The sequence below is a fragment of the Pipistrellus hanaki genome (assembly GCF_964339955.1).
Source record: "Pipistrellus hanaki genome assembly, chromosome: 17".
Lineage (NCBI taxonomy): Eukaryota > Metazoa > Chordata > Mammalia > Chiroptera > Vespertilionidae > Pipistrellus > Pipistrellus hanaki.
Window position 1 is genome coordinate 7,244,888 of NC_140519.1, and position 15,403 is coordinate 7,260,290.

Here is a 15,403-nt window from a genome sequence, read left to right on the forward strand (position 1 = left end):
AGCAGTGGACAACACAAAAGCAAAGCTAAGGTCTGCCTGATTTGTCCTTCTCCAATACCAGAAGCCAGGTTATTTAGGGAAAGCAACCCCATTTATCTGGATCACTTAATTCAGGTTGCCAGATAAAATACATTAGGTATATTAAAATAAAAATGTCTTCACAATGAGGGTCAAAATGATACCATATGCTGCATTAATCTCTTTAGCTTGCTTATTTATGGTTTTCATGTATTCCTTTAAATTCTAAGTAATGACTTTAAAATTCATCAAACCTAAATGTTAAAAAGTGTCACATATTTTACTTGCTTCAAAGTGCCTTTCAGTATCTGCTTGTTGAATAAATGACAAAGCAAAATCTTATAAAACTAATTATTGAGAAAAACCAATTCAACATCTGGAAATGATGTGCCTACTCAGCACCAAGTCCTAGTGACACAGGCTGGAATGGCAGCCTCACTGCTCCCACAAAGCTAACAATCCACACGACTTAATGTCCTCGAATGTCTAAACACCAAATCATGTTCCTTTTTTTAAAATTCAAAAACTTAAAGCTTAACAACAACCGGAAAACTACAATATGATAAAATCCAACTCCTGGGATTAATTCTTACAAATTATCAAACATGTTCAAATATTATCACTAAAAGAAAATTTTTTAAAAGTTATAGCATTAAAGAAAAAGAACTTAAAACAATTATCTCAAAAAAGAAAAAAATAGAATTACTTCATTCAAAATAAAGATATGAATTTATAATTTCCTTATATTAGCTGGTCTTAGGGAATAACCTTATAAGGTATTAATCATACAGGCAGCCTCAGTTTAATTAGGATATAATACCTGTTCAATCTACCTTAAAGTTTAAAGAGGATCAACTGAGTTGTTACATATAAAAATGCTTCACAATCAATGAAATAAAAAAATACTACTCCAGGCAAACTCCACTAGTCTCTCTTAAATAACAAAAGCTAGCAAATTTTACAGCTTATAAAAATACAGTAGAAATAACCTTCCGGATTATTATAGCAGAGAGCTAAGAGCGTACAAAAAAGGCACTCAAACTGATGGACAGATGAAGTACTTTAATATTCTAAAACACTCAAGAAGCCAACCTCGCCTTACAAAACTGATTCTACATACATTACTGATTCTGAGTTGCTTTACTAAGCAACTTCAAAACAAGCATGATAATAAGGTTTGAAATGGTATCTTTACATGTTATATAGGTGACGTGAAAGAATATGCTGTTATCTAAAATAGTTATGAAATTCTAAGATGTATAAATTTTAAAACCTGGTGGAGGAAAGCAATGGGGGGGGGGAGGAACATTTGTAATAATATGAACAATAAAAATTTATTTAAAAAAAAAAATTTAAAACCAGGAGAGAGTATTTGCAAGAGAAAAGAAATGCTGGACACGAAGAACAGTGCTGGTCTCTGTGACATGTCTGCTTCTTCACCCTCTGAATCCAGCCTTTAAAACTCAACAACTGCCCCCACTTTGAGGCCATGGCATCTGTTATATCATCTTTCTTATTACAACCCTCTGTATTACTTCCAGTTTGACAATCTTTACTACCTCACAGGATTTCCCTTTTTCAGCTCATCCTAGATTTCATATTCCCACTTAACCTACTCGACACATAACCTTCACCTCCATTCCACTTTCAGCAAAAGCACCAAGGGTCCTCCTCTGGCCTCTCAAAATACTCAAGCTCCCTCCAATCACAGACCTACTGCTCTCTGAAACACTTCCTCCATCTCAAAGTAACTTACATCTTCTTGATAACCTGACTTGGGCTGCATGTGCCTTTCTAACTAGTCTGAACTTGATTAGTCAGTCATGTCCACCACTTTGACCAATCACCCTCATATTCCTTGCCCCATGGTCTAATGTTTGGAAAATTCTAGATGAAACAAATGGGTTTTCTTAGAACAGAACTTTCTCAGCCTTAAAAAAAAAAAAAAAAAAAGGGTTTAGTATGCTGTTATTTCCCCAACAGAAATCATTTCTCCTCTGAAATATCTCCCAGAGCTATTTAGGACCAATGTCCAGAGCAGCACATTTCTGGAAACACATTTACTGACTAGTTCCTCCTTACTACCTCTCACTTCCTACCTAAACTGCAGGTGAACTTTATTAGGTCTAATCACTGTATTAAAATAGATCGACTTGTTGATTCAACAGGACATACTTATTGAGCACCTATAAGGTGGGAACTGTTCTAGGTGGTTGGCAAACGGTGATGGGGGGGGGGGGGAAAGAAGACCCAGATTTCATGAAGCTTCTACTCTTCTAATAGAAAAACATAAATGAAAACAATTAAATGTATGAAATGTAAGGTGGGGATAAGTACAACATAGAAAAAATACTAGTAAAGCAGCTCTAGCTGGTTTGGCTTGGTGGATAGAGTGTTGACCTGCAGACTGAAGGGTCCCAGGTTCGACTCCCGGTCAGAGCACATGCCTGGGATGTGGGCTCAATCCCCAATGTGGGGAGTGCAGGAGGCAGCCAATCAATGATTCTCATCAATGATATTTCTATCTCTCTCTGCCTTTCCCTTCCTCTCTGAAATCAATAAAAATATATTTTAAAAAATAGAGCAAAGGAAGGACAGTCATGATGCTATGTGTATGTGTGCTTAGGAAGAGAGTAGGATCAGGGAAAGCTGTTTCAATAAAAGACATTAGAGTAAAGACCTTAAAAAACACCATTCATCTAGTAATTGTCAAATTCAAAGGCCCCTTTTGAATCCTCATCCTACCAGACCTTTCTATAACATTAGGCACTGCTGACTGACCCTTCCACCTTGTCTTTAATGTCATTTCTCTCTTGGCTTCAATGTACGTCTCTTTTAAGCCCACGTTTTTCAGATCTGAAGCTAAGCAGTTTTTGAGCTGGTCAGTACTTAGACCTCAAGGAATATCAGGAGTCACAGGCTTTTTTTCTGGCACATAATGAGTATTACCGTGTTTCCCCGAAAATAAGACATCCTCCGAAAATATGACCTAGCACATGGAAAGATAAGACATCCCCTGAAAATAAGACCTAGCGCAACTTTGGGGGGGGAAAATTAATATAAGACACTGTCTTATTTTCGGGGAAACAGGGTAGTTTCTTCCCTATTGCCCTTTCTTAACAATGTTTAAACCTCTCCAATTTCCCTTCCTGCTCAAACCTACAGCATCTGTTCTGCCCAAGTTTCTTCCTTCATCTTGTTAAATATAGCTTTCCCGGGTGAATGCATCCATTTGCTATCTTTTCTATGCTGATGACTACTGAACTAAAAACTTCAGAGAGATGCTTAAATACCTATGAGACTTTTCCACCAGATATCCCCAAAGTATTGCACAAGTACAACATTTGGAAAGCCATAAACTCATTACCTCATCTTCCAAACTTGGCCTCCTTTTTGGTTAAAGATAGTACTACTAATTCTTAGTCCAAGCTAGAAAGCTGCTTTATCTTTGATTCCTGTTCCCTCTCACATCCAGCAGTCATAGCTCATCTTTTCAGCTCAGAAATGTCTTCTAGTCTATCCTTTTTAATTCCTGCTACTTTTTTCTTAGTTCAAATTCTCATCACATATGTATTTTCAGTCCCTTCTCCTACTATTCTCCTACTGGTTATCTAGTGGGATTGCCCCAATCACTTCCAAGCACCCTGTTTTAGCTATACTGAACAACTCCTAACACACTCCTGAGGTTTTGTCCACCCAATAAACAAGTGCTGAGGGGGCCTATGTAGTAGGCACTTCGCTAAATGCTTTGTATATATTATGTCATTTAATAATTAATATACTTCAGGCAGATTGGTTTTTATAACTCCATTTTTTTTATGTACCTGACAAAAAATGAGGTTCAGGTTAATTGGTAAAATCATAGAGCTAGTAAGAAACAAAGCTAGGGATCCAAACACAGGCCTCTCCAACACATTGGTTACTAAAATACCTAGCATCCAACTGAGTACCAAAAAGCAAAGAATGCTAGATATGTTACTAAAGGTAAGAATAAGTCAGTAAACTAATGTGTGTTTAGACTAGGGAGAAACAAAACAAAAAAGAACTCTGATGAGACAGGATGGCTGTCTTCCACTAGGCTTCACTGGAGAAGAACAATCAGACTACTCATCAAGTTTCTGAGACAGTACACCAAGATCTACTACCTTAAGCAGTCCAAAAGAGGAGGGCAGCCTGGTCTCTGGCACAATCTTATATAATAAAAGCCTAATATGCTAAGTGTCCGGTCAACTGGTCAACCATTCAACCAATCAAAGTGTAATAATATGCGAATGACATGATAAGGCTGCTTAACCGCTCGATATGACATGCACTGACCACCAGGGGGCAGACAGCCGACCAGTTGACCAGTCGCTATGACATATACTGACCACCAGGGGGCAACGCTCTGACCAGTAAGTCAACTTGCTGCTGGAGTCTGGCCAATCAGGACTAAGCAAGACAGACTGAACACACCCTGGAGCCCTCCTGCAGTCCCTCCCTAGCTGGCCAACTTCCCACGTTCCTCCCCAGCCAGCCAACCCTAATCAGCCCCAATAGGGACTGGGCAAGATGGGGCCGGACATGCCCTGGATCCCTCCCTCAGTCCCTCCCCGGCCCCAATCGTGCACTGATGGGGTCCCTTGGCCTGGCTTGTGCCCCCTCACAATCCAGGACTCCTCAGGTGATGTCAGGTAGCCAGTTTCAGCCTGACCCTACAGGCCGGGCTGAGGAACCCATGGGTGCACAAATTCATGCACTGGGCCTCTAGTTGTTAAAAACCTCTTATCAAGGTGTTATGAAAGGAATGACAATGCTGTATCTACCTAATAAAAGAGCAACATGCTAATTGACCCTACCTTCGCAACACCCACCAGCCAAACAAAGGTGTGTTAATTTACATACACAGGCAATGAGTGGCCGGGGATGGGGCAGGATGCTTGTGTCGTCGCCATGGTGATGACACAGGTGTTCTGCACCACCCCAGCTGCTCCGGGCCTCGGGCAGCGTGGGAAGGCAGAAAGGCGGCCAGGGCCAGAGAGGAAAGGTTGCTCAGGCCAGCGCGAAGGTGGTGTCGACAGCCAGGGAAACGAAGGCCCATTCTTGCATGAATCTTTATTCATGCATCGGGCCACTAGCATATGGATAAAATCTGCTTAGGGTTGATCATCTGTCCACTTTGCAGATGAAAAGCTAATGAGAAATTGGAACTGTCCCAAGTCTGGAAACTACCTCTTTGCCCTTAGATATGCATACAGGTGACAAGATTTAGGTAAAGAAGAAGTAAAGGATTTGCTCTAATTATCCACACAATGCAAAAGTGCTCAGATATAATTTATAAAAAATCATGAGAAAACATCGGTATTCGGTTTTGAAATACAGTGTTCACAATAGCTCATCTCTTGACACTCCCAGAAACACAAAGGTCCAGGAAAACAAAAAAATAATGTGATAAAGATGCACATGCAAAAAAAATTTATAAGAATATGACAATGAAATTTTTCAGGGGTCCATATATTTTCTGGTTATACCATCAAGATTAGCCTGGTAACTGATTTCAACTAGAAACATTGGTCTAATGCCAACAGTGCAATATTTGCTCAATTACTATGATATGTTAAGCAAACTCCTAAGATTTTCTGCTGGATATGGCAATATAATACTTATTAGACAGTTCCAACGTGCTAGACATTAACTTCCAATATAGCAAAAAAATTATCTGGCAATTATCAATATTTATTAAATGAAGACATAGTGGTAACCTTAAGACTCAAAGTTTTGATCTTTGCAAAGTGTGACTTAAAAGGGACTGATTTTTTTTTTTTTTTAAAGAAAAAAAGGCACTGTTGTAACTTCAACTTATTAGTTTAAACCATTTGAAATAAAGAGTATTCAATTGTTTTGCCCTATGAAAAGAACAAAAACATACAAATGAAGAGTAAAGAGCAAATGCTGTTTAATATGTGGCATCAAACTTGAGTCCATTATATACTACTATATATTGCATCAAAATTCATGTATTTCTCCACCCATGTAATTGAGAATTATAATAAATTTTCATTATATTTTAAAAGCTTTATTAGTAAGATTTCAATAGTAATGTCTTGGCACTGTAAAATATAAAGTTTGCCCGGCTGGTGTGCTCAGTGATTAAGCATCAACCTATGAACCAGGAAGTCATGGCTTGATTCCCAGTCAGGGCTCCATCACCTGTGGGAAGCATGCAGGAGGCAACGGATTAATGATTCTCTCTCATCAATGATATTTCCATCTCTCTTCCCTCTCCCTGCCCCTCTGAAATCAATAAAAACATATTTTTTTAAATGCTATCTCATATATATATATATATATATATATATATCTCCACTAAAATGTAGGCTCAATAAGAGCAGGGTTTTGATTTTTTTTTTTTTTTTGAGATGGTCTAATATAGTGCTATCATAGACAGTCACTTATCTAACAAGTATTTACTGAGTTACCTCCTTTGTTCCAGACACTGTCTTAGGTGCCTGGCACATATAAGTGAAAAATCAAATGAAGATCTTTGCCTGAATTACAAATGTTATTCAACATAAATGTTATTCAAAATAAAAATCTGTAGAGAAATTGTCCTAGGCACTTTTATGCATATTATGATAACCTTGTGAGAATCCCAGAACCCAAGTTCTTACTACACTATAATATTACCTACCTTTTAAAGTTATTTTTTTAAACTGTCCCTGGAGTCCTCTAAACAAAAGTGTCTTAAAAGTAAGTATTATCACTGTAATTTTTATTTCATAGAAACTTGAATGATCTGCCTACCATGACTTAAATAAGCAAAGAACAAGACCTTCATGTGTTATATACTACAGCTGCCCACAAACAGACACTTATCAGAATTCTTGATTATCATCCTTCAGGTCATTACTATGAATCTTTCAATCCCCCAGGCTAATTAATACTTCATCAGAAGGATTAACAACAATTTGAAAAAGGGTCTTGAAACTGTTGTTGCCAATGCCAGTTGGGTATTTTTCTCCTTTGTTGTTGTTAGGCAAATGCTATATTACAGAAGATAAAAAGGGTAAAATGAATAGAGGTGGGGGGAAAGGGAAAGAAATGGAAACAAAGGAAAATCTGGAATCATGGTCACGGCACGAGGAATAAGCCCAAAGATAAGGAGTCAATGTTGGCTCTTCTGTACGAGTCGCGTCGTGGTGAATAAACCCTGAACTCCTCCTGTTCATCCATTGTCCGGGCTCTAACGCTGGCCGGTGACACTTCCTTGGAAGATGCTCTTGGCATCCTTCCCGGGGAAGATGCTGTGGCGATGGGAAAGCGGTGCCCTAGGACCGCGCCGAGGGGAGTGCCCGAAGCTCGGGAGGGAGGCCAACGCCGGGGGCGGGGAGGCCGTGGCTGCACCGAGGGTCCCCTTTGCAAGGAAAAGGGAATGTGGCCGGAGGCTGTGCTCGCCCACAGGACAGCGGGACTCAGGCGAGACCAGAAAATGGTCGGAAGGGACTCGCAGGCGAGTGCCGGCGGCAAACCGGCCTCCGGGTGGGACACCTCGGCGGAAGGCCCTACGAGGGGGGAGCCTGAAGGTCACCAGCCCTGCGGCGTCGGGGGCTCCCGGGCTCCCGCCCGCCCAGGCCTGCGGGGGCACCGCGGGGTCCGCTCCGGACCGGACTCCGCCTCCTCAGTACCAGTGACCAGGACCCGCAACTGTTCGGGGCCCGCTCCAGCCGCCCGGCCCGCGCCCCCGCACCCCGCACCCCCTCACCTTCCGGTCCCTCCATCGCGCCGCCGCCGCCGCCGCCGCCGTCGCGGGCTCCTGGACACTCCGCGGGCAGCGCCCGCCGCCGCCCAGCTCCCGGCTCTCGCTGTAGCAACGCGGCCGCGCCTCCCACCCGCTAACATCCCGGGCCCCCATTGGCTGGCGCTGTGGGCGGGGAGCTTGGTGGGGGCGGGGCTTGGCTGGGGCGGGGCTTTGGGAGCACCTCCGGCACCTCCCGCCGCCGCCGTGCTGCTTACCGCGGGCTGACTGGCGGGCCCGGCGATTCGGCCGTAAATCTGACCCCGCGGCGGGCTTTCCGCCGCCGCCCAGCTCTGCCTTTGTTCGGCTCCAGCCCTGTGGCCCGCACAGCTTGTCCTCCCGTCCCCACGATCTGGGCGCCGCATGGGCTCCCCACCGCCGGAGCCTCGTGCCGTCCGTGCAGTTCCGGTCCCCGCCGCCCCGCTGAGGTCTGGTGCACCCACAAGCGAGCCAGACGCACGTCCCGCACGCGGCGGCACCCTCTCCAGTTTCCGCCTTGTGGGCGCAGGGGTTTGGTGACCGGGAGAGCTATCACAGCGTTCTGAACGGAGCCACCTTTTCCTGAGATAACCACTTCCTGTGCGGGACGCAGAGCTGAGGTTTAGGGAGGGAGCACTTGAAAACAGCTCCCTCACCTGAATCTGACCCTCCATTTGAGCACCCCGAGTTCAGGGAGCCTGCTGGCCGCACCATCATGGGGTAGCACGCACGCTAAGTTATAGGGGTCACTGACCTACACCTGAGGAATGAGGCCTGTTGCTGTCGGTCATAACCACCTGAGAATGAAGGTGTAGACTTCCTAGAAGGACTGTGCCTGCCAAAACGGACTCCTTGTGGTTAACTGGACCCAATTAGAATAATGAGATCTAGCAGGCAGTTTGCAGAGGGCTCTCGTAAGGTGCTGCACCTTCTACCCTAGCTCATATTGTGCATCTTCCCTGGCTCTGGAAAGACCAGTCACGATGTGTAGTTCTGACCAATCAGGACAGTGCTACCTAGACCTATCCAGCTGCAAATATAGATTCTCATTTGCATAAAAGTGGACCCAGTAGGGACCAGGGCACAGAGGCCTTCCCAGGGTTTCCACCTGAAGCTGGGTTTCCTGGGAAGGCACAGAACTGCCTTTCCCCGCGGTGGAGGTGAGTTTCTCTAGTTCTCACACTGCACGCCAGCCTGCGGACACCTGTTGGCACTGGCCTGGTGCAACGAACTTGTTGGCAAAGGGAACTTCAAAACCAGCTAAAACCTTTGCTGAACAGTTTAACACAGTGTTTCCCAACCTTCTCTCATGATGAGAATCACCTGGTGGAGTTGTTAAAACACAGATTCCTGAATCCCAACTAAGAAGTGCTAAACTACAATTTTTGAGAACATATAGGTAAAATTGCATACCTAACTTAGTGCTCTGTATATAAAATCTGTCTTAGAGAACTAGTAAGTATACAATTTTACCTATATGTTCCCAAAAATTCTAGTTTAGCACTTCTTAGTTGGGATTCAGGAATCTGTGTTTTAACAACTCCACCAGGTGATTCTCATTATGAGAGAAGTTTGGGAAACACTGGTTTAACACATTTCATCAGGATTACATTTCTTAGAAAACTTGTGACAGAGATAAACCATATTATTTAATTGTCAAATTATACTTAAATATTATTTTCATAACAAATCTTACATTGATTTTTCGCATTAATCTATTCCATTGGAAAGTTTTGACATTACATCTAACTGTTTACTGTGAAAGGTACGTAACTTACAAATAGTACTTGTCTTAAGTAGCCATTAGGAAACACAAGTCCTATTGTACTAATACATTCAAATAAAGTATTATGAGCACACGCTTTCAGGGGGACATCAGCTCTTACTAGAAGGTGGCTAAGTGCATTTGAATGTGGTCTGGTCCTCCTCTTACATGCAGTCCTATAAGGGACACTTCAGCCATGCCTGCTCTTCCCCAGGCCCTGCTCCCTTCTCCTGCTCCTCTGACATCTGAGCCCCTGGCCTTAGCAGGCCAAACCACAATCACGCTTGCCACTAAACACCCCTCCCCACCCCCATCCCAGGCTGAGTGTAGAAAGGCCCTTTTCTCGGTGCTGCTAAGACAAAGTTAGAATTGGGGGAGCGGCAATTTTAAAATTAAGGAAGAAAAAAAGCACACATAGAAGAAAAGCCAGATAAAGAGGAAGTTTACAAATTACAAGTTCTTGGACTGAAGTCAAGATAGAGTTTTGACTCACACCTTATTGGGCATAAAAGCTGTAGTAACAACAAAACAATAATAATGATCACAATTTTAAAAATCACATTAGACACGTTTTAGGTCTTTTTCGTATATTTACTTATTTAATCTTAAAAACAGTTATAAAAATAGGCACAGTAAACCCTTGATTTAGTGAACCTCGATTTCACAGACTTTGGATTTAATGGACAAAATTTCTGGTCCATATTTCATATGTGAAAATTAACACCCTGTTAATTTTAAAATGCTTTTAACCAAGATTTGCTTATCATTAAATTCACAGGGCGTTTTTGTTATTATTTTGTTATAAATGAACTGTTATTTTGAACAACTTTTAGAAAATATTGCACATCTACAACCATAGTCTACGTATTTAAGTCCAAGTGTAGTGCTGGTAAACAGTGTTCTGGGAATGACTAACACGTGATCACACTGCATCTGGATGGTAATTGGTTCTGTTGTCCCATGGCCTGACTTTCTGCAGCAGTGTTAACCCGAAGGCCCGCACGTGCTAAGCCACGCCCCACTCTGCATTTGTTTACTCCCAGGGTATGAAGGCACACATTTACTAGACTTATTCACTCTAAATTTAAAATTACTGCAATACAGCCCTAACCGGTTTGGCTTAGTGGATAGAGCATCAGCCTGAGGATTCAAGGGTCCCAGGTTCAATTCCTGTCAAGAGCATGTGCCTTGGTTTAGGGCATATACCCAGTAGGGGGTGTGCAGGAGGCAGCTGATTGATGTTTCTTTCTCTTCGATGTTTCTAACTCTCTATCCCTCTCCCTTCTTTTCTGTAAAAAATCAATAACATATATATTTTTAAATAAATAAATAAAATTACTACAATACATCTAGAAAATTTTGTGAAAGTAATCTTTTCATACATACTTAATTTAACTACACAAACGTGTGCATAAGTGAAAACAGATGATAAACTAATTTGTCCATTTTTTAACATAGGTATGTATTTGGAAAACCTACTTTATTATGTAATGGTCTTTAGGCTTTAATGGATACCCCCCCACACACCTGAATTAGTCTGTTATATTAAGGTTTTACTGTAATTTTTATTTTTTTTAGAATTAAAGTCTTCATGTTCTAGATAACTCAGAGAGACTACATTTTTCACCACTGCTTCACTGCTGAAGGGTAGCGTGGCTTTAATCTCTGATTTGGCTGGTTCTACCTTATGACAAGTTCATGGGATCCCTCACCTCCTTCCTCATCTTGCCTTCTAGCTGCCTCGAATGTAAAGCCAATGCTTAGATATGCTATTTAAGGAGTATTTGGGTAGTCTTTACTCCTGTGAATCTTAATTCTCTAAACCATGCCTGCCAGTGTCCTCCGCAGGATTGGGCTCCCAGCACTCCCATGCTACGGCCACCCTGGCTGCCGCACCTTTCCTCTGGCCGGACCCTGGGTGCAGACGACAATTTCCTGTCTGCTGTCCTGAGCTTCTTCCTCTGCCTCCTACGTGCGTGGTCTGAGAGTCTTTCTGGTCTTAGTGTTTTCTTCTGAGTTTACATCTTCTCTGATTCATTCCATTTTTCTGATGTATTCATTCAACAAATATTTGTTGAGTACCAATAATGTAGGCCTTTTTGTTACTAGCCAGTTACAAAAATGAATGAAGCTCAGTTTCTTCTTTTATGCTTCTAAGTTCTTTCCTGTTCACATTTTTAGCTGCCAAGTTATCTTTTTAATTGGTGATAGCATTCCCAGATGAATATGTATTAGAGATCTTCCCACCTCCTCTACAAAAAAAAAGAAAGCACAGGTTCAGAGATATTTGCTGACTCAACCCAGATCCCAAGACTAGCAAGTAGTGGCCTCTGCCTCTGCCTCTGCCTCCACTCATGCGACTTGGTCCAGTCTAATTAGCATATTACGCTCTTATTATTATAGATCATTCTTTCCACTTTGCCTTCTTTTCCATTCAATCACCATTCCCTGGAGCCAGTCCACATCTTTACTGCACCAGCCTCCTGTTGTTCTTCCACAAAGATCAATTTCCCTTTGGCTCTCATTCAAATTGTGAAACACAGCTAAGTGAGATTTTGAATCTCAATAAGAATCTAACAGAAGTTTTTCAACTCTGCTACTTAGTGTGTCTCTTCCTTCCACAGCCTACAGAGGAATAACCCATCACAATCTAGTATGTAAAAATGAGTTCATACATTCAATAATTATAACAAGATGATAATTTTCATCAAAAATAAAGAAACATATTTCCCTTACAGATGGGGAGAAGGAGCTGTTTGATAGTGATTGAGGAAGCCCATTGAGTTGCTTTTAGCTTTAATTTTGTAGACTGAAGTAAAAACAAAATTGTTTAAGTCTTCAGGCAAATTTTAGTGATAGTTCTGAAGAAGAAAACAGCAGAGAAGAAAAAGTAGAGGAACCTGAAGCAAAGTTCATCTCCTTCGTTGATTGGAGGGCTACTCCACTGACAGGGTGATAATGATGATCCTGTCTTTCTCCAGAAGGAACCCTCGTCCCCCTCAAAATTAATCTCCAGCTGCAAAAGGAGACCTTTTATTGGCCTTCGGGAATGACCCCAGCCCCCATACCACAATTCCAAATCTCAACCGAAAATCTATGAATCCAAATACTTACTGAGATACTGCTAGGCACACACCAATGTTCTCTCCCACCGGAAGCTCCAAATGCGTTTCCCAGGCCCCTAGGAAGTGAACCACCAGTAGTGGAAGCCCCAGGAGAAGACTTAATGAGGAGCAGTAGGAACAATGTATTTTATGTCATTAAGACTTAGAGGGATTGGTTTCAGAAAGACAGTTACATCAGTGGAACAATGTAAAAGTTTTTGTAGATATGTAGAACTTAAATTGTGTCTTGAAGTGTGTCTTTGGATAAGTATAGATCCCCGAGGATAATGGAGTGAGGGCCTAAGTCTTGTTTTTTTCCTGATTTAAATTACATTTTTTCCTGTTTTAAACTACAAAGCACAAGCATAGTTACATAACATATTTTTTTCAATCTCAGATGCAAGTTGTTAAGTTAATAAAACTTTCTAGGATATAGCACATACATTAACTGTCCATGTAAATATATCTTTTTTTTTCCATTTCATTACTTTTCCTTTCATCCTTCATTTTAACTCTATTCATCAGCCTCTTCACTACTAGCACCATTATATTATATTTAAGCTGTAAGCTCACAGATATTTCTGGATATATGTGGTTTCCAGGAACTGTTTTATATATGCATTGCTTTTTAATTTATATTCATGACAGTTTACTACATTCTTCATTTAGTTTGTATTCTTAAATAAATATTCATTTAGGGATTCACTGATGCTGCTCCCTGTAACACTGGTTTATTGTCTCTGAATGCTGGACAGTATTGTCTCTGAATGCTGGGCAGTATTTTACCCACCACATTTTATTTACCTGTTTCTGTAGTGAGGGGGACTCGGTTGCCTCTAGCCTGGAACCACAATGAACATCTTTGTGCCTATCCCCTTATGAACCTGGACTCCAGTTTCTCTGGGATGCATCCCTGGCACAGATAACTGGATCACATTCACTTCCAGTAGCATGCCCAGATCGCTCTCCCCAATGGCTGTGCTAGCGTCTCCTCCCATCAGCAATTCGCAAGAGCGCCCATCTTCCTGTCTCACCAAGAGCTGGCTCACTGCTGATTTCTGCCAACCGATTGAAAGGCAAGAGTTGGGAATCTCTTCGTATACTTGCTCATTCATATTTGGCTTTCAATGAATTGCTTAGTTGTATCCATATTTTACATTAAGATTCTCATCTTTTTTTATGGATTTGTACATTTCTTACATGTCCTAGATATTAGCTCTTGCTAATTGTGATTATTTAAACATTTTTCCAGTTTGTCAAATGTTTGATAATTTTGCTTATGGTGCCTTTAACTGAATAGAAATCCTTTAATTCTATTAAATCCATCAATATATTTTCTTTAAAAATTGTGCATTTGAGTTTTTATTAAAGTTTTCTTCGCCTCCAGATAATGAGGGTATTTGCTCCTTATTAATCAAAGCTTCCTGGGGCCTTTTTAAAATATGTATATTTTTATCCCTCCCAGAGAGGAAGGGAAAGGGAGAGAAAGAAACATCAATGAAGAGAGAGAATCATTGATCCGCTGCCTCCTGCACCCTCCCCCCCCCCCCCCGCACCCCACTCCCATCCCAGTCCCCACACCCGCCCCAGGTACTCCCTGGGATCAAGTAGGCAACCAACTGCACAACCCAAACATATGCTCTGACCAGGAATTGAATCATGACTTCCTGGTTCATAGGTCAAAGTTCAACCATGGACTCACACCTGCTGGGCTTCCCAGGCCTTTAAGAAAGTTTCCTTTAAAATGTTGCATTGCAGATAAGTATCATATAATGTAAGTGATGTCAGGGTATTTATACTAAGGACAAAGAAAGAAAATTCTCCTATTATAAATCACCTTAATGAATATCTTCACACTTCTTTACAATTTTAAAGTTTTGTGGCTCTGTTTGTGAAAACAATTAATTAAATATTATCCATTCTGCAGTTACCTTTTAATGGAAATGGCTATATGAGAATTCACCCTATGAACACCTGTTAATTACTAACATAATTGAATACTTGGTTTTGCCTTATGAACAAACAAGAAAAAGTGAAAAACCAAAGCTTTCATTTTCATTGTAGATACACGTGTATTTAGAATTACCTGCCTTTAACTATTTATACAAAAGCCCTCTTTTGCAGACCTGCCTTTCTAGAAAAATTCTTTGTTTGCAGTTTTACATTGAAAGTATAAAATTCTAGTTGCTTCCTTTTTACTTGGAATGTATACCTAAATTATAAATTTGGTAAACTGGCTATCTTATCCTATGAATCCAACAATTGTTTGCTTGCCGTTTCCAATAAACAGAGTTGCTTAAGCCTGTGTACATTTATGTTTCTTAGCAGCTAACAGACCATCAACAAAACAGAAATAGGAGTCTCCTCTGGCTCTGTTTTCAAACACAATAAAGCTTATATTTTCATAAGAAAGAGGAATTCAGATAATAAACTATGAGTATTGCTAAGAGCTTAACTTACCTATAATTCAAGGAACACCAGTTTTCCAAGAATTAGAATACTATAAAAGATTATAGTGGATGTCAGCCAGACCTTCTTTGAAAATTCAGAGAGAGCTCTTGCCACCTTTGCAGAACCGGTTATTATTATTTAGTCATGGACGTTATTGACTGCATCAGTAACAGGCAGTTATTGCCCTTCTCAAATTGCCTTTTCTGGAAGGTGCATCCAGCTTCTGCTAATGAGAATGTTGGCTGATAACCCACAGCTACCTCATTCCCTAAAGCAGTGTTTCCCAACCTTCTCTCATGATGAGAATCACCT

General features: G+C 41.3%; 1 protein-coding gene across 1 annotated transcript in view; it reads right to left on the reverse strand.

Annotated features, from left to right (window-relative positions):
• Positions 1 to 7,874, reverse strand: part of ZC2HC1A (zinc finger C2HC-type containing 1A) — a 51,757-nt gene extending 43,883 nt beyond the window's left edge. The window contains exon 1 of the mRNA XM_084864935.1: positions 7,760 to 7,874. Within this exon, the coding sequence (XP_084721061.1) occupies positions 7,760 to 7,775 (16 nt within the window). The 5' untranslated portion in view covers positions 7,776 to 7,874. The remainder of the gene's footprint in view (positions 1 to 7,759) is intronic.
• Positions 7,875 to 15,403: the final 7,529 nt, after the last annotated feature.